The 23,818-nt window shown below is 39.5% G+C and overlaps 1 protein-coding gene across 5 annotated transcripts; it reads right to left on the reverse strand.

Moving 5' to 3' along the window:
* Positions 1-935: 935 nt before the first annotated feature.
* MCTS1 (MCTS1 re-initiation and release factor) lies at positions 936-23,781 on the reverse strand. Of its 5 annotated transcripts, XR_009864935.1 has the most exons (7): positions 22,956-23,149; positions 22,246-22,398; positions 21,622-21,719; positions 17,447-17,580; positions 14,817-14,884; positions 10,297-11,673; positions 936-5,935 (listed from the first exon to the last, which is right to left on the reverse strand). XR_009864935.1 is itself a non-coding variant. In XM_062182892.1 (6 exons), the coding sequence occupies exons 1-6, from the start codon at positions 22,967-22,969 to the stop codon at positions 11,643-11,645; spliced, it is 498 nt and encodes a 165-aa protein (XP_062038876.1). In that variant the 5' UTR covers positions 22,970-23,149; the 3' UTR covers positions 9,098-11,642. The 5 variants fall into 5 exon arrangements, 4 of the variants coding, with proteins under 4 accessions (XP_062038876.1, XP_062038874.1, XP_062038875.1 ...); XM_062182892.1 differs by lacking the exon at positions 936-5,935 and having other exon boundaries at positions 9,098-11,673; XM_062182890.1 differs by lacking the exons at positions 936-5,935; positions 10,297-11,673 and adding an exon at positions 12,654-13,358 and having other exon boundaries at positions 22,956-23,147.
* Between the last annotated feature and the right edge of the window lie 37 nt (positions 23,782-23,818).

The following is a 23,818-nucleotide window of genomic DNA, read 5'->3' on the forward strand; positions in this document are numbered from 1 at the left end:
CATTTGGGGAGCAAATTAGCAGATGGGAACTCTGCCTCTCAGATAATTTTTTTTTAAAGATTCAGATTTTAGAGACAGAGAGAAGGATAATTGCCCCTAATATTAAGAGAAGGTGCTCCTTTCTCTCTCTCTCTCTCTCTCTCTCTCTCTGTCTATAACTACCTGTCAAATAAAAATAAATAAAATAAAATTTAAAAAAAAGAAGGTGCTTGGATCGTCGCTGTGGCATAGTAAGTTAATCCTCCGCCTGCAGCGCTGGCATCCCATGTGGGTGCTGGTTCTAGTCCCGGCTGCTCCTCTTCTGATCCAGCTCTCTGCTATGGCCTGGGAAAGCAGTAGAAGATGGTCCGAGTCCTTGGGATCCTGCACCTTCATGGGAGACCCGGAAGAAGCTCCTGGCTTCAGATCGGCACAGCTCCAGCCGTTGCAGCCATTTGGGGAGTGAACCAGCAGACAAAAGACCTTTCTCTCTGTCTCTCCCTCTCACTGTCTGTGACTCTACCTCTCAAATTAAATAAATAAATAAATAAAAATCTTTTTAAAAAAAAAAAAGGTGCTTCCATCTAATGAGTGACTGATAGAGGCATGCACCAAAGTATCCAAAGTGTTGAATAAATGGGAATGTTTGAATAGTCAAAAGCAGTTCAGTAGCATCTAAGGCAAAGACAAAAATTGTTCCTGGCTTCATGGAAGACCTTGGCACTGAGAATTTTTCCCATACTTACCATCCTAAAGTACTTGCCTATAGAAGGAAGCTTCAGGGAATACTGCCTACTCCCCATACCAGTGCAATCCAGTAGAAATATATGATCCAAATGTGTAATTTTCAAATTTTCTGGTAGCCCCATTTAAAAAAAAAGACATGAGTGAGGTTACTTTTAGCAATATATTTTACTTAATTCAATATTATCAAAAAATACCAACAGTAATCAACAGGAAGAAATTAGCTTACATTTTTTTTTTATTAAGCCTTTGAAATCCAGTGTGTTTTACAGTTATAGAATATCTCAATTCAGAATAGTCATATTTCTGGTTCTCAGTAGCCACATATAGCTAGTGGCTGTTATACTGAACAGCATGGATCTAACCAATTCCAGAAGTGTGGGACTCTAGGTTTAAAGACGTAAGGCTAAAAACTTAGTTTCTTCTAAAAGTTGTATTTATTTTTCTGGTTTTCTTGAATGCAACAGAAACTACAACCTGAATTTAGCAAGCCTGGCCACCTCCTTGTAAGGGGTCAACCACTGGATCATTTTTCTTAAAATTAAATCATTAGATCCATAGCAAAATATAGATTAGACTAGACCCCTTGACTTTTTCCCTTGAATTAAAACTGAAGCAAAACTTCTGTCATTACTGTTAACATTGAGTACCCTTTTCCTCCAACTATCTTCAAAGCATCAGCTTTTAAATGGTCACCTCTAGAGTTTTCTATAAAATAGACCCATATGATAAACACAAAGAGATCAGATAATCAGAATCTTTACTTATGCCTAACTCCTGAAGATGGCATAAATCTTTCCTTACATGTATCTTCCTTTTAGACTTCTCAAAGGGCAAGGCTTCATGTAACAACACTTTTATAAAATCTACCTATAAGATAATCAATTAGAAAGCAAATATGAGACTGATTTGCTAATAAGAGAGATGACTATCTTAAAAATTTCAAATTTGGGGACCAGAAGGCTAAGCCACTACCCACTATGCTGGCATACCATATTAGAGTGCCAGTTTTAGTCCCAGCTGCTCTGCTTGTGATCCAGCTCCCCGCTAATGCACCTGGGAAGGCAGCAGAAGATGGCCCAAGTGCTTGGTCCCCTTCCATCCACATGGGAGACCCAGATAGAGTTCCTGGCTCCTGGCTCCTGGCTCCTGGCTCCTGACTTTGGCTTGGACCAGCCCCAGCTGCTGCAGCCATTTGGGGAGTGATCCAGAGGATACAAGATCTCTATCTCTCATCACTCTGGCCTTTCAAATCCATAAATGAATATTTTAAAAATAAAATAAAGCATTAGCTTGTCCTACCTTTGTATATTACACTCTACACTCTCATTGCCCCCCCCCCCCCCAATCTTAACTAGCCTCCTTTCTCCATCCGTTTCTAAAGATATAGATGGCATAACCCTTAAATGGTCACAAATCATCTGGCTTGCAGATGATAAATAAAAAGAAAAGTTCAGACTTCAGGACTGAATTCAATTTCAAAAGATTCTCCTAGTACACCCTGATGATTAAGAGGGAAACAAAGAAACATTCCCTGAGCAGCACAAATAAGATTATGCAAGCACCTCACTCTTGTTCAAATCCTACACCTATTTTCTCACTGTGGAAAGAGGCATACCAGCTTATACTTCTCTCCAATAACTCATAAAGCTGGTGATTACATTGTGGGTTGGGATTAACACTTTATGAAATATACGGGGAGAGATCTTTACACTCAGGCAGAGCTAGGTTCAAATTCTGTTCTGCCATTTATTAGCTATGTATCTTCAAGAAACTTGCCTAAACTCTCCGAGCCTTGTTTCCCTGTCTGCAAAATGAGAATAAAAACCTACCTCAAGGAATCATTGTAAAAATTAAGCCAGATGTGCAAGTACAGTTTATTCACCCAGTAGCCACTCAGAGAAAGCTATTTTCCTTTCCCTCTTACTCATATGAACAAGTTTAGCTAGCACTCTAAGCACCTAAATATGTGTCAATCCTTTGTATTAAACACTTTGGTAAAATATTAGAACATCGATGTGAATAAAAGCTGATATTGAATATCCAAATTCACAGGGCAACTCCTTAATATGGATAGTTCTAAGATAATATCTGTACATGTAATCTGTGACATACTAAACAACTTTCCCTGAAACTCCTTTTGAATATACATTTTAAGGAAGAAATTCATAAATTGTTTTAAGAATGTCAGCTTAGAGTATGTTCCCCTTTCACAGCAAATTAGACATTATTTGAGCCCAAATTTCCCAAATTGGTATGGTTTCTATATCCTCACATTTTAATTAAGACACTTCTTTAGCAAAACACCGCCACTTAAGTAAGAATCCTGCACCCTATTAAATGCACCTGGGTATTGGGTACGGTTTGACAACACCCAGAAGTTATTGAGGCCATGTGCCTTCTCTTAGACCTCTGCATTTGGGAGCAAGAAAGAAGAATTACTGTGTGGACTCCTTTTGAGACATTTTACAAAATATAAAAATTTAATCTTGTAAAACAATGTAAGTATAATATAAGCATCTAAGTTTTTAATAACACCTAACCCTTACTATATTTAAAACAGAATAAAGCAATGCCACTGAAAAATATTTTCCAGTCATGTGCTTGTTGAAAGCTACTTAGGAGAGGGATACTAATTTCACTGGTTAGATAGCTATTAGCCCCTTTAATGAAGCAGTTTCTACTCTGTATTCAAATACATCTCAATTTGAACTTTCCTAAGTCTAAAATGCTTACACAAGCAAACTTCAGAAAGAATTCAGTCATGCAAAGTATACTTCTTCCTAATCCTAGATAAGTCAGTTCTCCAAGAAACCTTCCGGAGACTACAAAACACACCATCTGGGGGCTGGCACTGTGGTGTAGCAGCTAAAGCCAATGCCTGCAGTGTCCGCATCCCATATAGGTGCCGGTTTGAGTCCTGGCTGCTCCACTTCTGATCCAGCTCTCTGATATGACCCGGGAAAGCAGTACAAGATCGCCCAAATGCTTGGGTCCCTGCAAGCACATGGGAGACCCAGAAGAAGTTCCTGACTCCTGGCTTTGGATTGGCACAGCTCTGGCCATTGCGGCCAGTTGGGAGAGTGAACCAGTGAATGGAATACCTCTCTCTCTCTCTCTCTCTACCTTTCCTTCTCTCTGTGTAACTCTTTCAAATAAATATATAAATCTTAAACACACACACACACACACACACAGCATCCAACCTCCTCACCCAGACAAACTAAGTCTAGAGGTTTAAGGGAAGAGTAAGTTTTGGCTTCAAAACTCAAATACAGCAATACTAAAACTGATGAAAACAGTTATCTAGACCAAGAAGTGCATACAAAATCTTTCAGATCATGAGAAACTGAGTTTAAAACACAAAATGTAGGGGCACTAGTGTTGTGGTATAATGGGTTAAGCTGCCGCCTATGACACCAGCATCCCATATATGGGTGCAAGTTCAAGCCCCAGCTGCTCCACTTCTAATCCTGCTAACTGGCTAATGGCCTAGGAAATCAGTGGAAGAGAACCCAACTGTTTGAGCCCCTGCACCAGCATAGGAGACCTGGATGAAGCTACTGGCTCCTGGCTTCGGCCTGGCCCAGCCCTGGGTCTTGTGGCCATTTGAGGAGTGAACCACTGGGTGGAACATCTTTCTATATCTCTCTATATATATGTACCTTTATCTTTCAAATAAATCTTTTAAAAAATAGTATGCAGAGACATTTCAAGACCCACTGATAGCAAAACTAGAAGTATGTATTGCTTTTAAAAGTTGTATCAAGGCTCTCACTGTCCACTCTACCTGTTAAAAAAAAAAAAAAAAAGTTGTATCAAGGAAGGAGGATGGTAGGGAGAGGGAGGAAGGGAATATTATGTTCTTAAAATTTTATCTACCGGTGCTGGTGCTATGGCGCAGTGGGTTAAAGCCCTGGCCTGAAGTGCCGGCATCCCATATGGGCACAGGTTCTAGTCCTGCTGCTCCTCTTCCAATCCAACTTTCTGCAATGGCCTGGGAAAGCAGTAGATGGCCCAAGCAGTTGGGCCCCTGCACCCACGTGGGAGACGCAGAAGCTGCCCCTGGCTCCTGGTTTCAGATCGGCTCAGCTCAGGCCGTTGCAGCCATCTAAGGAATGAACCAGTGGATGGAAGACCTCTCTCTCTGTCTCTACCTCTCTCTGTAACTCTTTCAAATAAATAAAATAAATATTTTAAAAAAGAATTATATCTACAAAGCACACTAAATCTGTTAAAAAGTAATTTAAAATTTTTTTGCCAGTGCCGTGGCTTAACAGGCTAATCCTCCACCTTGCGGCGCCGGCACACCGGGTTCTAGTCCCGGTTGGGGCACTGGATTCTATCCCAGTTGCCCCTCTTCCAGGCCAGCTCTCTGCTATGGCCCAGGAAGGCAGTGGAGGATGGCCCAAGTGCTTGGGCCCTGTACCCGCATGGGAGACCAGGGGAGGCACCTGGCTCCTGGCCTCGGATCAGCGAGATGCGCCGGCCGCAGCGGCCATTGGAGGGTGAACCAACGGCAAAAAGGAAGACCTTTCTCTCTGTCTCTCTCTCTCTCACTACCCACTCTGCCTGTCCAAAAAAAAAATCAATTCTTTAAAAAAAATAAAAAGTAATTTAAAATTTTTTTAAATGTCAAATATGGGGGTCAGCACTGTGACATAGTGGGCTAAGCCTCCTCTTGTGGCGCTGGAATCCCATATGGATGCCAGTTCGTGTCCTGGCTGCTCCTCTTCCAATCCAGCTCTCTGCTATGGCCTGGGAAAGCAGTAGAAGATGGCCCAAGTCCTTGGCCCCTGCACCCACGTGGGAGACCTGGAAGAAGCTCCTGGCTCCTGGCTTTGGATTGGCCAGCTCCAGCCATTGTGGCCATCTGGGGAGTGAACCAGCAGATGGAAGACCTTTCTCTCTGTCTCTCCCTCCCTTTGTCTATAACTCTACCTCTCAAATAAATAAATACCTAAAAATTTTAAATATGAAAAAGCTAATACTTTCCAGCCTTCACAAAGATGTATTTATGATAATAAATGGTCTGTTTCTCATTGTCAAAAAATAATAATAAATAAAAGTTGTCTCAAATATGAGCTTACTCAGGACTATTATTGACAGTGTCAAACTAACATGCAGTTTCATCAGAAAATCATGATTTTTCTGGTTTTCAAGTTTCCAAGCCTCAGGGCTTCATCATGCATCAGCACAGGACAGGCTCAGACTGTGGGGACAAAGACAGAAAGCAATCCCTTTCAAAACAGAAGCTGGTGAGAATAAAAATAGGTTGCCAGTTCTCAGAAGTTTTCCCAACATGGTTCCCTTTGAGGCAAAAAGGGAATAGAATTTCATTTATTTTTCAAAGGCATATTATTGGAGAAATGGCACTCTTTCCAATCAAGTGGTTAATTAGAGTAAGTGATTTATTGCCTAAAGCCCAGATGCTTGTGAAAATCATAAGAAATTATTTCTTTCACCATGGGAGATTAAATGAAATCTGTGACTTATTATTGGACAATCAAGTCTTGTGAGAAAAAAATGAGAATCCGGGCATTTTCCCCGCACTGTGGTAGAATTCTAAGAACACTTAAAATGAACGTAAAGGGAGTGAAGAAATTGGTTATACCTTTGAAGTCCCCTATATTCACATATTGGCTGAAATAAAGTATTTCAAAAGTGAGGATAAAACAAGAGCAATAAAATTACAATATACAAAATTATGCTTTGTTCTATTGTTAAAATGGGACTTTTAAAATCTTTGAGTGGTTTGATGAATTTGATTTTTTGCTGTTTTTGCCTGAAAGACCAATTTAGCATACATTGATATTAAGATGTATGCTATAGAGACCGGCGCCACAGCATAGCAAGTAATGTTGCCGCCTGCAGCGTTGCCATCCCATATGGATGACAATTCAAGTCCTAGCTGCTCCACTTCCAATCCAGCTCCCTGCTCATGGCCTGGGAAAGCAGCGGAGGATGGCCAAAGTGCTTGGGCCCCTGTACCCATATGGGAGACCCACAAGAGGCTCCTGGCTCCTGGCCATTAGAGCTCTTTGTGCAGTGAACCAGCAAATAGAAGATCTCACTCGCTCTCACTGTGTGTCTCTAACAATGTCCTTCAAATAAATAAGTAAATCTAACTCTAAAGGCTTCCATAGCCCTGGCAACTCATGACTAGAGCCTAGGGAGATTACGGACGCCATGAACAGGAGTGTCAAATTGTTAAGTCAGCAACAGGAGTCACTGTGTACTTACATCACATGTGGGATCTGTCCTTAATGTGTTGTCTAATGTGAAGTGATGCGATAACTAGTACTGAAACAGTATTTTTACACTTTGTGTTTCTGTGTGGGTACAAACTGATGAGATCTTTACTAATTATATACTGAATCAATCTTCTGTATATAAAGAGAATTGGAAATGAAAAAAAAAACCTGGTGTTAAATTGGAAATGGCATAGAAAATTAATTAATTTTTTAAAAAAACATTATGTAGGATATCTGTCTTTAATGTGCTGTACACTGTTATTTAATGCTATAACTAGCACTCCAACAGTATTTTTTTCACTTTGTGTTGCTATGGGGGGGCAAACTGTTGAAATCTTTACCTAATATATACTAAACTGATCTTTTGTATATAAAGAGAATTGAAAATGAATCTTGATGTGAATGGAAGGGGAGAGGGAGCGGGAAAGGGGAGGGTTGCGGGTGGGAGGGAAGTTATGGGAGAGGGGAAGCCATTGTAACCCATAAGCTGTACTTTGGAAATTTATATTCATTAAATAAAAGTTTAATAAATGAAAAAGAAAGTCTGCTATATTTAGAACATTCTAGCTTGTTGAATTAGTCTTCCACATAATATCAACACCTGTGGCTCAATTTTTGGTTAATTACCTTGAATGGTTACATACCTTTTCCTTCCTTCCTCTAAGTATTTTTCATTATTTGAAACATCAGTTTTCAATTGTTACTATTAGTATCTATGATTGCTATATTTCACAAACACACTAATTTCCAAAATAATCCATTTAATGAGAATTGGACATTAGTGGTAAGGCATGTCATTCCGTTACAACTAGGATTTTAAGCAGAAATGATTTCACTAAAACTTGAAGTTTTTACTCTAAGGGAAAAATATTAACTGTACTAATAAGTTTGGATGTCATTTCCTTTCCCTGACCTATTCTTAATGAACATATTATTAGGAGAAATTCCACTGAAGCACCTCCCACATTTCTTTCCTTGTATAAATTATATCCTCTAAAAGGCTAGCTTCTTAAGCAGACAAACCTGCCTAATTATCTCAACATTGATTTCAAAACTGGCCGTCAATTTTGTTTATTCATTCCTGACCTGATCTGAGGGAATTATGGTTTTTCACCCATATTTGATTGGCTTTAATACAATATTAAACAGATTGATATTATAGTTGGTAATATCTACTCACTCTTTTACCTATTTTTAAAAGTACACAAAATATAAAAATACATACAAGGTATTTTTTAAAATATAACATTCACATGCAGCACTCTTCATGTTGACAAGTGTCATTTCTTTAGGAACTGCTGTTCAAAGACTATGATATGAAGAGTAAAATTATATTTAGTCTAATTTTTACTGCCTTAATATGATTAATGACATATTAAACATGACATTCAACAGGGCTCCCAAAATATTTTAATGCTCTAATTTTTATAGGTTATTAAGTAAGGAGTAAGTTTCGGTTACTTGAGATCTCAGAAGTGAAGGTTACATTGACATTTTTCACTGTTTTTCTTTCATTATAAATGTGTTTTAGTGGATACTTCTTTAGAAATTGGAATCATTTCTAGTTTCCTGAAAAGCCTTGAGATATATTCTCAAAATTAAGGAACCTAGATAAATGAAGTTAAAATATTTACATTTTGTTTGGTCATACATTAATTTCATATTTCCATTAATAACAAAAAGTAAAATATTTATAATAATGAAATACCTATGCAAATTTAGGGAACTGACATTCTTATGTTTCTGCCATTTTTATGTTCTGAAGTATTAAGAAATTCTGTATCCTTGGTTGCTGATTTGCATATGGAGGGAGTATTGGCTGGATATGATCATTATTTGACAAATTTCAAATGACCTTCTGTTTGGAGAATATCAAATCTCTCAAATTAGAAATGCTCGGCCGGCACCGTGGCTTAACAGGCTAATCCTCCACCTTGCGGCGCCGGCACACTGGGTTCTAGTCCCGGTTGGGGCGCCGGACTCTATCCCGGTTGCCCCTCTTCCAGGCCAGCTCTCTGCTATGGCCCGGGAAGGCAGTGGAGGATGGCCCAAGTGCTTGGGCCCTGCACCTGCAAGGGAGACCAGGAGAAGCACCTGGCTCCTGGCCTCGGATCAGCGAGATGTGCTGGCCGCAGCGGCCATTGGAGGGTGAACCAACGGCAAAAAGGAAGACCTTTCTCTCTGTCTCTCTCTCTCTCACTATCCACTCTGCCTGTCAAAAAAAAAAAAAAATTAGAAATGCTCATGACTAACTCTGGGATGAATCCAGCCACTTTTGTTTGGAGTTCAGAACAGGAGAAAGAAAACATGTGAAAGAAAGAGGAAAAATACAGGGGCCGGCACTGTGGCGCAGTGGGTTAACGCCCTGGCCTAAAGCACCAGCATCCCATATGGGCACCAGTTCGAGACCTGGCTGCTCTGCTTCCAATCCAGCTCTCTGCTATGGCCTGGGAAAGCAGTAGAAGATGGCCCAAGTCCTTGGGCCCCTGCACCCGTGTGGGAGACCCGGAGGAAGCTCCTGGCTCCTGACTTCAGATTGGCGCAGCTCCGGCTATTGCAGCCAACTGGGGAGTGAACCAGCGGATGGAAGACCTCTTTCTCTCTATCTCTCTGCCTATCTTCTCTATGTGTAATCTGACTTTCAAATAAATAAATAAATCTTTAAAAAAAGAAAGAGGAAAAATATAGCCAACAACAGACCACCACCAAACCACTCTAACAATCTACTGGAAGAGGATTGATGTCTTTTATACCAATGGACAATGGGGAACCATCTCAGTTAGAACACTGAATCATTACAACTCCAAGAAGTTTGGATTTTTTTATACCTCATATGGGATGCAATCCAAGGAACTTTATATTTGGTTCATGTGTGATTTGCAAATTTTGATGATTAAAATCAGAAAAGTATTAGTAAATCTCTACTGATTATAAATTAGTACTGGGCTGTCACCAGATTTTTTTAAATGTAAGTTTTCTTTATTCACTAGACAAGAAGGTCCTTAAGGGAAAGGGCTATTTGTGTATTATTCATCTTTGTGTCACATCATCTAGAACCTGGTAGATACTCAATAAATACCTCTGAGCTGTATTGATCTTGGCTGAGTAAAACTGAATAAAGCACATAGAAATGGCTAGATTGTAAGCTAGTTTGACACAAAACTTATGTTAAACTAAAATGAACTATAGACACATTAGTTAAGAGAAAATAGGCTCTCCCAGTACTCCTACTCTTAAGAATATGAGTTAACAAAAAGTTTCCTTTAGTCATAGAAAGTAGAGGCTGATAAATATGCTACTACAATCTCTTTGAACTTACTTCCATGTATGATCTAATATTCAGAAGCTGATAAGGCTCACAGATGCAGAGGGACACTCCTGATTCACACTGAGGAGCTGAGGTCTCAGATCCAGGGAAAGCCAGGAACATACATAGTTAGTATACATCACCAAGGCGACATAGTCAGTGTACCTCAGCATGGTAGAAAAACAAGCACAGATGTTGATGATGAATATTTAAAAAGTATTCCCTATACCCACTGTAACATTGGTTAGAGACAAGAATAAATAATTTCAGAAACTAGGCAATAAAAATTCTTAACTTTTCTAATGTGTGTTTCCTAATTGCTAATACTCCATAAACAATCTGGGCCAATTAACATTACCTTAACACCAAAAATAAAGGTTCAAAGTTTGGTTTTGACATCAATGACACATATATTCTCTCACATATGAATCTGAAGCCAGTAAGTTAGCATAAAATGAAACTGTTGAAAAATCTCCTTCCTTTAGCCGGCGCCGTGGCTCAACAGGCTAATCCTCTGCCTTGCGCCGGCACACTGGGTTCTAGTCCTAGTTGGGGTGCCGAATTCTATCCCGGTTGCCCCTCTTCCAGGCCAGCTCTCTGCTATGGCCCGGGAAGGCAGTGGAGGATGGCCCAAGTCGTTGGGCCCCACACCCGCATGGGAGACCGGGAGAAGCACCTGGCTCCTGGCTTCGGATCAGCGAGATGCGCCAGACACAGCGGCCAATGGAGGGTGAACCAACGGCAAAAAGGAAGACCTTTCTCTCTGTCTCTCTCTATCCACTCTGCCTGTCAAAAAAAAAAAGAAGAAGAAGAAGAAAAATCTCCTTCCGAGATAATATATTGCTGATGAGACTGTACTTCTATCTGCATATTAAAATAATATAACAATGTGGTAGGTTGTAGAATATAACTGTCACAATAAAAGGATACTTTTCTATAAGGAACTTGAAAAGGATATAGGAGGTAAAATATCAGGGCACTTCTATAGGCTAGGAAAAAGACAAGATTTTGGCAGAAATAAGCATACTAATTAATGATGAGACAGAAAAGAAATCTCTAAGCTTAATTCAAGCCAGGATAAAGTTATTACCCCAAGTTATCAACCTTCCTTTGATCTCCTCCATGTTTACCAAGAACTTCCTGCTTACTTATCACTATAAATGAATAAATTTGTATTCTAATGGGAAATTTCCAAGTCTTAGCATGTCAGTAGAAAATGGTTTCTCAACCTGAGGGTCAGTACCTTTGTTCACCTATGTAATATCCTGGGAAGTCTAGCTGGAACAGCCAGCCAAATGATCTCTGTGTTTTTATTATGCACCCTCACCTTTCTCACCAACTTCTAACTGTAACACAGGTCACCACAATCTTGTAAATGTCTGTATCCATCTGAAAAATAAAATCACATGTCATATATAGGTAAACAACCAAATGAAGGTGGCTGAGACACTAAAATAATAGCAAAGTTAATAGGAATAAATGGCTTCATTACTAAATGAAATCATAACTACTCTTTTAATTCCAAAAACAGATTACTGCTCTTTACTTAAGTAGGCCCATGGCCCTTATACTGCACTTATAATGAAAAATAAACATTCTTTGGGGAATATAGTAGGGAACTAAATCTGGAAGCTCTAGGTATTTGTTTAGTATGATTTCACTCAGAAGAAGGCACTAAAAAAATCAAATCTGAATCTTATAAAGCACATTTGTCTACAGGATATGCAAGGGACATAAAAGCAAGTCAAGGGCCAGTATTGTGGCATAGCAGGTAAAGCCACTGCCTGTGATGCTGGCATCCCATATGGGTTGCTCCACTTCTTACCCAACTCCCTGCTAATAGCCTGGGAAAAGTAGTGGAAGATGGCCCAAATACTTGGGCCCCTGCTACCCAAGTGGGAGACCTGGAGGAAGCTCCTGGCTCCGGGCTACAGCCTGCCCTAGCCCTGGTAGTTGTGGCCATCTGGGGAGTGAACCAGCACATGGAAGTTCTCTCTCTCTCTTTCTCTCTGTCTCTCTCTCTCTCTGTAACTCATTCAAATAAATAAATCTTTAAAAAAAAATGAAAAGACTTCACAGTGATATAATCCAAAAAATCCAGAATGTGCCTAGAAACTTTACAAAACAACTGAATTTCTTAAATTAACTTAAAGGGGAAAAGGAAGGAAACCTATAAATTAAATGAGATTTAAGTAACAACCAAATGCTATGTACAGATCTTGTCTAATTCAAACTAACCAACAGTTAAAACAAATAAAAAAGAAACAATCAAAGAAATATGAACACAATCTAAACAGTTATCATATTAAATAGTTAGACTTTGTAGGTGTGATAATAGTATTGTGCTTTTTTAAAGTCCACTTAACTTTTAAAGATACATACTAAAGCAGTTAGGAATAAAATGATATCTGGGATTTGCTTCAAATAACTGGGTGCTTCAAAATAATATGTAAAGTACAGATGAAACAAGGCTGACTTTTAAATTGAAGCTGGGTGATGGAGAAAGTTTCATTTTATTATTCCCTATACTTTTTAATATGTTTGGAATTTTCCATAATGAAGTTACACACATACACACACACACATACACACACAGAGAATGGGTACTACTGGTTGCCAGGGGAGGGGAATGGACTAAGAATCCCAATCTAGCTAGCTTTCAGCTCATTAACTAGACAGATTCATTGAGGATCCACTACAAACTGACAAGTCCTCTTCTGAAGTCCTGCCTTTCATCTGACACCATTAGCCTAAGAAAAGGCTTTAAGTCATCTGTCTGGTTACTTACCAGACACCTTTTAATGTTCAAGTTTGCTACCCAATTTTACTTGCATTTAAGAAAAATTAAAATTTCTGAAGCTAACAGAATTTTAGCATCTGTAGAATTTATTCAACATAACCACAGAGGCATTATCTTCATGCTGTCACACACACATACAAGCACAGATACAGCACAATATCCATATTTATCCCAATGCATTCCTTCTGAGGCTTATTTATATGTCTTCATATGCCACAGCCCATCATTTAAATAATGGATATTTTCAATGCCAATTCCTTTGTTGACTTTCTCGCTGTAGAGGGAAAAAACACAAACATTTTTATTCCTTTTTATAGGTTCTCTCACGGTAAATATAATCCAAAGTGCATTGCTATTTTATAACTATTGAGTCACATTAGGGAGTTGTTATTACAGTTATATTATATCAAATTATATTACTCTGTTGAAGTTTGTATTAAGATGATTTTAGCGGCCTGAATAGTGAGCCTAGGGGCAGGCACTTGGCCAAGCAGTTAAGACGTTGGTTGGGATGCCCACATCCCATACCAGAATGCCTGTTTTTTGTTTGTTTGTTTGTTTGTTTGTTTGTTTTTGACAGGCAGAGTGGATAGTGAGAGACAGACAGAGAGAGAGAGAGAGACAGAGACAGAGAGAAAGGTCTTCCTTTTTGCCGTTGGTTCACCCTCCAATGGCCACTGCAGCCGGCACATCATGCTGATCCAAAGCCAGGAGCCAGGTGCTTCTCCTGGTCTCCCATGCGGGTGCAGGGCCCAAGGACTTGGGCCATCCTCCACTACCTTCCAGGGCCATAGCAGAAAGCTGGCCTGGAAGAGGGGCAACCGGGATAGAATCCGGCGCCCCAACCGGAACTAGAACCCGGTGTGCCGGCGCCTCAAGGCGGAGGATTAAGCCTGTTAAGCCAAGGCGCCGGCCCAGAATGCCTGGGTTGAATCCCAGCTACTGATTCCAGCATCCTGCTAATGCAGATCCTAGGAGGTAGCAGGTGATGGCTCAAGTAGTTGGGTCCCTGCCCACCCATGTGGCAGACCTGGATTGAGTTTCTCTTCCTGGCTTTGATCTGGCCCAGCCCTGGCCATTGTGGACAATTAGGGAGTGAACCAGAGGATTGGAGCATTTTCTCTCTGTGTGTTTCTCTGCATTTCAAATAAATAAAATAAAAATTTAAAGAAATAGTGGGTCTACAGAAGTAATATCATCACCAGATAAGGAAAATATCAAAGTATTATAATAACCTTGAAATAAAATCAATAGGACTAATTTGGTTATTAAATGGGTTCCAAAGTTTTTAATGTTACCTATATTTTGACAATATATCTTTAATAGTTCCTCAATATTCTACACTTCTTATAGTACAAGATCAGAATACAGGATAAGTATTATATGGTACTGAACTATGTCATTGTATAAAAAACTAGCAGCAAGACCTCTTCCCCCTCCCAATTTAAACCACACCCAAAAAAACTTCCTAAATTATCACCTATATACATGCATATAAAACAGTTGTGCTGGCACATGGGTCCTTTTCAGAATAATTAAGAAAGAATGCAATCTTGAAGACAAACTAGACTTCAGTGGCTTCTTAAGTATTGGGAAAAATCAGAAATGAGGCTTTTGTGCTTAAAAATTCTAAGATGTGGTAGGAATGAGAGTAAATTCCACCTGTACTTCTGATGCTTCCAGAGTTGGTGACCAATATCTTAAAAGCTAAGGGGGCCTAAATGAGACTTACATGTCTTCTGCAGACATCTTCATGACTCCAACACACAGAGCATGCTGTTTCCCTTCAGCCATAATTGCCTGTAAGTACATGGCTAAGAAAACTGTTTATCAAAATTCCTTGCGGAGGAAAGGGTGAGGTATCAATGATCATGTTACTAAGGTAGTCACTTTGCATCCATCTTATGTTCTCTCCTAGGCCATTAACTCTTTTAAAGCAAGGACCTTATCAGTGTCTGTAAGGCACACTATAAATACTCACTAAATTCCAAATGTATGAATATTATTATTTTTGTTTCAAGTCAAATGTTAATACTATAGCCACATACTAACAAAACCAGAATGTCACGTAAGAAAGGAGGTAAGATTTCTTGCACATAAATACTAAAAACTTTGAAATTTTTAAAAAAAATCAATTGTTCTAGTGTTTTGATCATTCATACATAAGGAGCACATTAAAATGATCGTATTCCAATTCTATCTTTAAGAACCCTATGTAATTTTTTCAACCTTTCTAAAATAACCAGAATGGTCTTGGTTATCATCTGAAGTTTCTGGAATGTTATACACTGAAGTACATATTTTAAAAAGTAAAAGTTAAAGGGTACACAGGGCCTCTCTGTAGTATATTTTTGCAATTTTCTGTAAATATGCAATGATTTCAAAATACAAATTTTAAGAAAAAGTAAATGTTAGGTACTAGGATAAAGTTTCCCATTTAAGGGAAACTTCAGAACTATAAACTTACTAACACGTAGAGAAATCATGAGCATACAAAGGTAACCTGTTCTCATAGACTACTTTTATCCATTGGCTTGCAGTTCATTCATTCTCAACCCAAGGCAACCAGCTACTACACTATGACAAAGACAGCCTCCTGTCCAGTCCTGTTCAAACTAGTAGATAATAACACATTAAATTCAGAATATACTGAAACAGCTACTTATAAATGGAAATCATGGAGAATTATTCAGCTATGTCATGGCTTGAACAGACCCCTAAGGAATGTTTGGGACTTGACATTTCTCTTTGAAAAAATGTTATGCCCCAAAGAACCAAGTTAAAAATGAATTTTGAAAAAAGAAGTCAAAACTTTTCAAAATCTTTCACTACCTCTTTTTTTTAAAGATTTTATTTATTTATTTATTTTATTTGAGAGGTAGAGTCACAGTGAGAAGAAGAGACAGAAAGGTCTTCCTTCTGTTGGTTCACTCCCCAAATGGCTGCAACGGGTGAAGCTGTGCCAATCCGAAGCCAGGAGCCAGGAGCTTCTTCCCAGTCTCCCACGTGGGTGCAGAAGCCCAAGGACTTGGGCCATCTTCCACTCCTTTCCCAGGTCAAAGCAGAGAGCTGGATTGGAAGTGGAGCAGCTGGGACTAGAAGTGGCACCCATATGGAATGCTGGCACCGCAGGCGGAGGATTACCCTACTGCGTCATGGTGCCAGCCCCTTTCACTACCTACTTCTAACACAAAATTATTGCTTGAGAAAAGAGATATTATACCTGGTATTTAAATTCTTCTCCTTCCTTTTTTTTTTTTTATTTTTGACAGGCAGAGTGGACAGTAGAGGGAGACAGAGAGAAAGGTCTTCCTTTGCCGTTGGTTCACCCTCCAATGGCCGCTGCGGCTGGTGTGCTGCGGCCGGCGCACCGCGCTGATCCGATGGCAGGAGCCAGGTGCCTATCCTGGTCTCCCATGGGGTGCAGGGCCCAAGGATCTGGGCCATCCTCCACTCCCTGGCTACAGCAGAGAGCTGGCCTGGAAGAGGGGCAACCGGGACAGGATCGGTGCCCCGACGGGGACTAGAACTTGGAGTGCCGGCGCCGCTAGGTGGAGGATTAGCCTAGTGAGCCGCGGCGCTGGCCTTAAATTCTTCTCCTTTTTAAGTGTCCTTACTCCAGTGTATCTGGGGAAGCCAAACTAAACATTGAAGTGGCAAGTTGATGTCAAAAGAGCTGATCCAATAATATCATCTAAATCTTTTCTACTTGTAATCAAAGTTTTATATTGTATCCCAAGTCTGATAACAGGCCTGGGACTAGCGTTTGTCACAGAAGTTTAAGATGTTTCTTGTGACACCAGCATCCTATATGAGTGCCAGTTCAAGTCCCAGCTGTTCCACTTCAGATCCAGCTCCCTGTTAATGGACCTGGGAAACCAGTAGCAGATGACTCAAGTCCTTGGACCCCTGCCATCCATGTGGGAAACCTGGATGAAGCTCCTGGCTCCTGGCTTTGGCCTGGCCCAGTGCTTGTCATGGTGGCCATCTGGGGAGTGAACCAGTGGATGGAAGTAGTCTGTGTGTGTCCCTCTCTTTGTAACTCTGCCTTTCAAATAAATAAATAAATAAACAAGTCTTTAATAAAATAAAAACAACAATAGGCAATAGGCCCTAAAAGGGCTGAAAAGTATCTGAGTCTCTTTTGTAATTTGTTCTCATTTAATGTCAAAGAAAATACCCAGCTAGGATATAATTTAGTATCAAGACATAAAAAGTTACTCTCACACTTCAACTGTAATCAGAAAGGCCCGAGATAACCTTAAAAAAGTATATCTAATATATTCTCTTGGAAGATAGATCTTTCAATGAAAAAAAGAACACAATGAATACATTTTAGCAGTTATAGCCTGGGAAGGATACAACAATGGTATCTACTGCTGCAGAGTAAAGCTTAGCTCCTGGAGAAGTTAAGCCTGGACACATGATATTTGCTCCACTGAGTACAAATTTGATGGCTCCTTTATCAACTTGCTGGTGTGGCAGGATAAAAGGATCTAGAAGAAAAGAAATATATTAGAAATATTAAAACTAATTACTCAAAAAGAAAAAAAGGAAAGGACATAAACAAATATTTCCCAAAATTATAATACTCTGACAGATGAAAAATAAAACTAAAATATTACTTTTTACTTATCAAAGCTATAAATATTTTTATGAAAAGTAATTACCAGTGCTAGCAAGAAAGTGGGAACACTGGTATTCCCACACACTGTTAGGAGGCTTGTAAATGGTAATAACCTTTAGGACTACTTGGCAACATGTATTAACCACTTTGGAATTGTTCAAACTCTTATATTCAGTAATTCTACTTCTAGAATTTCATCCTAGGGGAAAATGAGGGAAGCAAAATTTATTTAAATAGAAAGACATTCACTGCAGCACTAATATTCATAATTCAAACAAACTGGAATCAATCTAAATGTCCAACAACAAATTAAGTGGTAAATAATTTATGTACAATATTCATGTATTTTATATATGAATATATATAAATGGTTACATGTTTTTGTATATATGCTTATATATATAAAACAAATTAATGCTCTCGGAAATGCTCATGATATAAAGTGGAAAAAAGCATAATTAAAAAACATCAGGGACCAATGCTATGGCATAGTGAGTAAAGCCACTGCCTGCAGTGCCGGCATCCCATATGGGCGCCGGTTTGAGTCCTGGCTGCTCCACTTCCAATCTAGCTCTCTGATATGGCCTGGGAAAGCAGTAAAAGATGACCCGGCCGGCGCCGTGGCTAAACAGGCTAATCCTCCGCCTTGCGGCGCTGGCACACCGGATTCTAGTCCTAGTTGGGGCGCTGGATTCTATCCCAGTTGCCCCTCTTCCAGGCCAGCTCTCTGCTATGGCCCGGGAAGGCAGTGGAGGATGGCCCAAGTCGTTGGGCCCCACACCCGCATGGGAGACCGGGAGAAGCGCCTGGCTCCTGGCTTCGGATCAGCACGATGCGCTGGTCGCAGTGGCCATTGGATGATGAACCAACGGCAAAAAGGAAGAACTTTCTCTCTGTCTCTCTGTCTCTCACTATCCACTCTGCCTGTCAAAAAAAAAAAAAAAAAAAGATGGCCCAAATCCTTGGGCCCCTACACCCATGTGGAAGACCTGGAAGAAGCTCCTGGCTCCAGTCGGTGCAGCTCTGGCTGTTGTGGCCAACTGGGGAGTGGACCAGAGGATGGAAGACCCCCCCCCCCCCGCCTCTCCTTCTCTCTCTGTGTAACTCTGACTTTCAAATAAATAAATCTTTAAAAAAACAACTATCAAAAAGATCAGTGGTTACTTAGGAGCTTGAAGAGAAGGAAAGAGACATAGGTGGGACATAAGGGCTATCTAGGGCAGTAAAGTTTTGTGTACTATAACAGTGGACACTTGACATTATAATCCACAGAACTGTACAACACAAAGTGAACCCTAATGTAAAGTTATTAGTATTAGTTCATCAGCTGTAACAGGTGTATGACACTAATGCAAGGTGTTACTAATAGGGGACCTCTACAGAGAACTCCATTGTAGAAAAAAAATACATATATTACAGGAAACTGGATGGAAGCACAATATACTAACAACAGTTATCTCAACATCAGGGGATCATTAGTTATGTATTTCCAAACTTTGCAAATTTATATAAAGTGCATGAATTCCTTTTAGATTACTTTTTCTTTTCTTACAAACCCTTATGTCAAGGGCTGACTTTCAATAGATCACAGCGAGGGAGCTGCTCTGCTAAGTATGAAACCCCGACCCAGAAACAGGTTATCTACGAATGGTTTAGTGCCAAGCTCCCCACAAACATGCATTGTGATGGGCGAGAAGGTGGCCCCCTTTCTGGCCTTTTAGATTCTTAAAAGAAATTAAGTACATGTATGTGTAAGTGTGTTTATTAACAATTCATAACCTAACAACGGATCACTGCAGGATTTCAAATGACTGTGGGACAACATTTTAACCCTCTCAGGGTTCTGAAGGAGTAATAATGACAATAATGAGTAAAATTTATTCATTTTAATGCCTTATCCCTGGCCCTCTCACTATTCAAAGAAAAGGTAAGTATTTTTCCTACCAAGGCACCAAATTAATTTAAACATGGTACCAAATTAAATATCTTACTATTTAAAAGGAAAGTTAATGACTGCATTTACTATTCACATGCTATAACTTATTTTCTAGTTCTTCATCTCCATTAATATCTGCCCCTAAATAATGATAATTATTATTAGTGAGCATTTATTGGACAATTATTATAGCATTACAATGGCTATCATGTATATAGCACTTACTATGTTCCAGGCATTTTGTTAGGTATATTATATGCACTATTTTGTTTAATCCTCACAACCCTGGGAGATATATGAAATTATTGTGTCCATTTTTTTTAAATTTTTTTTATTTATTTATTTAGACAGGCAGAGTGGATAGTGAGAGAGAGAGACAGAGAGAAAGGTCTTCCTTTTTGCCGTTGGTTCACCCTCCAATGGCCGCTGCGGCCGGCACATCTCGCTGATCCGAAGCCAGGAGCCAGGTGCTTCTCCTGGTCTCCCATGGGGTGCAGGGCCCAAGGACTTGGGCCATCCTCCACTGCCTTCCCGGGCCATAGCAGAGAGCTGGCCTGGAAGAGGGGCAACCGGGATAGAATCCGGCGCCCCGACCGGGACTAGAACCCAGTGTGCCGGCGCCTCAAGGTGGAGGATTAGCCTGTTAAGCCACGGCGCTGGCCGCATTTTTAAAGATAAGGAAACAAAGCTTAAAGAAGTTAAATGACTTGCCAAAAGTGACATGCACTGGGAATCAAACCCAGGCCTGCCTAACTCAAGTTTTAAACCACCATACTATCCCGCTTCTTGCACAAGAATAACTTTCAAATGTCCTAAAAGGTTCATATTCATTAATATATTATTAAACAGGAATGATCCTTGCCCCCATTTATTATGAAAATGCTCAACATACAAAATACTACAATAGTTTAATGAATACCTGGACACTATCTACTTAGATTCAGTAACCGTTCATTAATACCTTGCCATATATCCTTTATCTCTTGCTTTCAAATAAACAAATCATTTTTAAAAATGTTTTTAAAAGAAAGTCTCTTTTTTTTTTCTTTTTGTGGAGAGGTGATGCCAGGGGAGTAAAGAGGGCCTGAATTTTTTGTTTGTTTTTTCAAACCAGGAACCAGTCTAGGGTCATACAATATCTTAGTTGAACAGCAGTAATATCATCAAAATGCCTCAATGGCACTAAAATATTTTCACTTACAAATGTTCCCAATGCATCAGGATTCAATTTTTCATTGGCTTTTTACTTGATGAAATCAGTGTAATCAAATATTTGAACTTATTCTCTTGTAAATATTAAAGTATTCTACCTCTCTCAAGACTTGCCTAAGAGGTTTACTGTTCCTGACCTCCAGATAATTCAACATTTATCGCCTATTACCTAAAAGCCAAACTCTTTAAGTCACCACCACTAACACAGCCTTGCCAGTCACTCCTTTCCCTTCTGCCTCTTAGCTAAAATGCCAGACTGAAAAGCAATTTTACTTCCCATCTGAAAATTTCTTGTACACTAGAATTATATCTTTCTTTGGATTTTCTTTTGTAAAATATTCAGTCTAACAACATTCGGGAGCTGGAGTTGTGGCATAGAGGATTAAGCTACCACCTGCAACACTGGCAACCCGTATGGGTACCAATTCAAGCCATGGCTACTCCACTTCCCATTCAGTTCCCTGCTAATGGGCTGGGAAAACAATGGAAGGTAGTCCAAAGTTTGGACCACTGCCACCCACGTGGGAGAACTGGATGGAGTTGCAGGCTCCTGGCTTCAGTTTGGTGCAGTCATGGTCATTGTGGTCATTTGGGCAGTGAACTAGCAGATGGAAGATCTCTCTCAGTCTCTCCCTCTCTCAGTCATTCTGCCTTTCAAATAAATAAATCTTTAAAATAATAATGAGTTAACTATCAAAAGTTACTTGCAATTCCATTTGTGATTTTCAATAATGCCAAATGCATATTTCTAATAAGACTTACATTTGTGAAGCAACCTTAGGGTTGGATAAAAAGGCCCTTCTCTTTGTCTAAAAAATAGCAATTCTCCATTTACTGTAAGGATTTCTATATGTTCATGGCTGTAAGACAAATGACAAAGTACCAAGTTAGATATTTTATGATTATCAAATATCCTTTAAAATGCACATAAAACATGCATGTGCAAAGATACAGTAAATTTTAAAAATTTTTTCAATAAAGAACTCAGCCAAAAAACACGATTTACATTGTCTTTCCTCTACTAGTCCAATAGAGGGGGAAATAAAGAGAAATATGACCTGCTACAATCAATTTTATTTCACATTTTATTACTTTAATTTCATGTTATGTAATTCAATAAAACAAATCTCTGTAAAACAAAACTGAAATAAATTCAGCTCTGAAAATATTTAACTCTTTAATAAACAATTCACAAAGTCACACTTCTCATGGACATAAAAACATCTGAAAATACAAATATGGATAAGTTTTAGTTATTCTGCATCTATTTCCATCATTAATCTATCAAGATTTAATGTGAAAATAATTCCATTTAGCTCAAGTGGAATCTAATCAGTAAATATTCAGCTACTATGAGTTTTACATAGCAAAAAAATAAAAACTTACCATCGAACTATTTTGACAGGATCTTTCTTAGGCATGATTTGATTAAGCCATGGTTCAATACCTGGAAATTGATCTATCAATTGGTTCTTAATACCCTTAATTACTGAGGTTTTCAACTGGATGCAGTTGGACACATTTTCTTTTTCATCAAATCTGCCAAATGATTTTTGCAAGAAAAAAAAAAAGGTATTTCTAAGCAAAAGCAGAATAGCTAAAGGTATTATTCTAATCAGTCATCCATTCCCAAACATGTATTTAGATCTTAAAATATTTAAGAAATAAGCTTGTTTTTAAAAATGCCATAAATGCCATTTCCCTTTTATTCTTTGCAGCACAAAGCCACATCTTAACACGGTATTATAACAAACTTTCATGCACAAAGCAATTAGCTGAAGCGGAGTAGTGGGAGAGATGAGACAAATTTTGCACTATAATCTGTAGTCAGATACAAAAATGCTTTTCCTGAAAAATCTTAGTCAATTCTACCCAAAAAGAAACATTCTCCAACCAATAATAAAACCTGTATTTAAAAAAAAGTTTTCAACTGTTGATGCAAAATATTAATCTGAGATACAAAATATCAATCCAAACACAACACAGAAAACCAGCCGCTGCTAGGCTATGTAATCTGCCGAGATTTGACTAAAAAGTGACGATACTTCCTAAAATCCCTATTTATTTTTGCCTAAAATTTCATGCACAAAACCCACCTTCCTTTGCCCATGTTCCCCCTCCTTTTTTTCCGTTTACCAAATCAGTAAAGCAAACCTACTACGTAGGTTCCCAAAGAATTTTTGTCTTACACTGAAAGGCCTATTAGGCAAGCACGTTATTTTTAAAGACAAGGTTAATCTGGAAGCTAGGCAATAAGCATGACAGACCACTTGCTTCCTGTCACCCAGACTCCTTCACTCCCATGACCCAGGAAGTCAAGCCTTCCTTATTTAGTTCATATCTAATAAACATATGGCAGTGAGCGCAAGGCTCCCCTCTCAGCTAAAGAGGATATGCCGCTAAATCACTGTGCAAGAATGTGATTGGTAGAACCCTAGGAGTGGAGACAGAACTGGGGGAGGCAAAAGAAAAAGAGATAAGGAGAAAGAAAATAGGAGTGGAGAAACCGAACCCCGATTAAGAACTAGGGATGAAAAGCTTAAAGAGGTGTTGCGAGTTGGGAGTGAGAGCACAGTGCTATAGAAAACCTTAGGGAGTCAGGATGGCAGGGGCGGAGGAGAGAGAAAGATTGTTGCTCTCGCCCTCTTCCCCACCTCCACCCCCACCGCCTTTGTGAGCAACCGATGGAGGCCACAGCATGTCCTTACTTCTTGAACATGATCCAAGGTGAAGGGGGCGACGATAGGGAAGGGCCCGGATTGGGAAAGAAATTGAATTAGCAATGGTCCGGCAGGTCCCCCTACACGAGGAAGGCCGGCTCTGACAGTCGGAGCTGTTGTCGTTACCCGGAAGACGAGAAAGCCCGTCGCGCTTTACGGCTCCTTGAAATCTGACTACTTCCGCTCCTTGAGCTCCACGTCGGCGCTTTTGCCGGCTTCTTTTGGGAGCGGATTCTTCT

The sequence above is a fragment of the Lepus europaeus genome, chromosome X, assembly GCF_033115175.1.
Source record: "Lepus europaeus isolate LE1 chromosome X, mLepTim1.pri, whole genome shotgun sequence".
NCBI lineage: Eukaryota > Metazoa > Chordata > Mammalia > Lagomorpha > Leporidae > Lepus > Lepus europaeus.

Excerpts from the sequence above, each read along its gene's own strand:
- MCTS1 (XM_062182890.1), bottom strand. Across the intron at positions 14,885-17,446 it reads CAGCAGTAGATACCATTGTT|GCAATTATGGCTGAAGGGAA; the intron begins GTATCCTTCCCA and ends ATGTACTTACAG. Across the intron at positions 13,359-14,816 it reads AAGATGTCTGCAGAAGACAT|CGAGAAAGTCAACAAAGGAA; the intron begins GTAAGTCTCATT and ends TTCCCTCTACAG.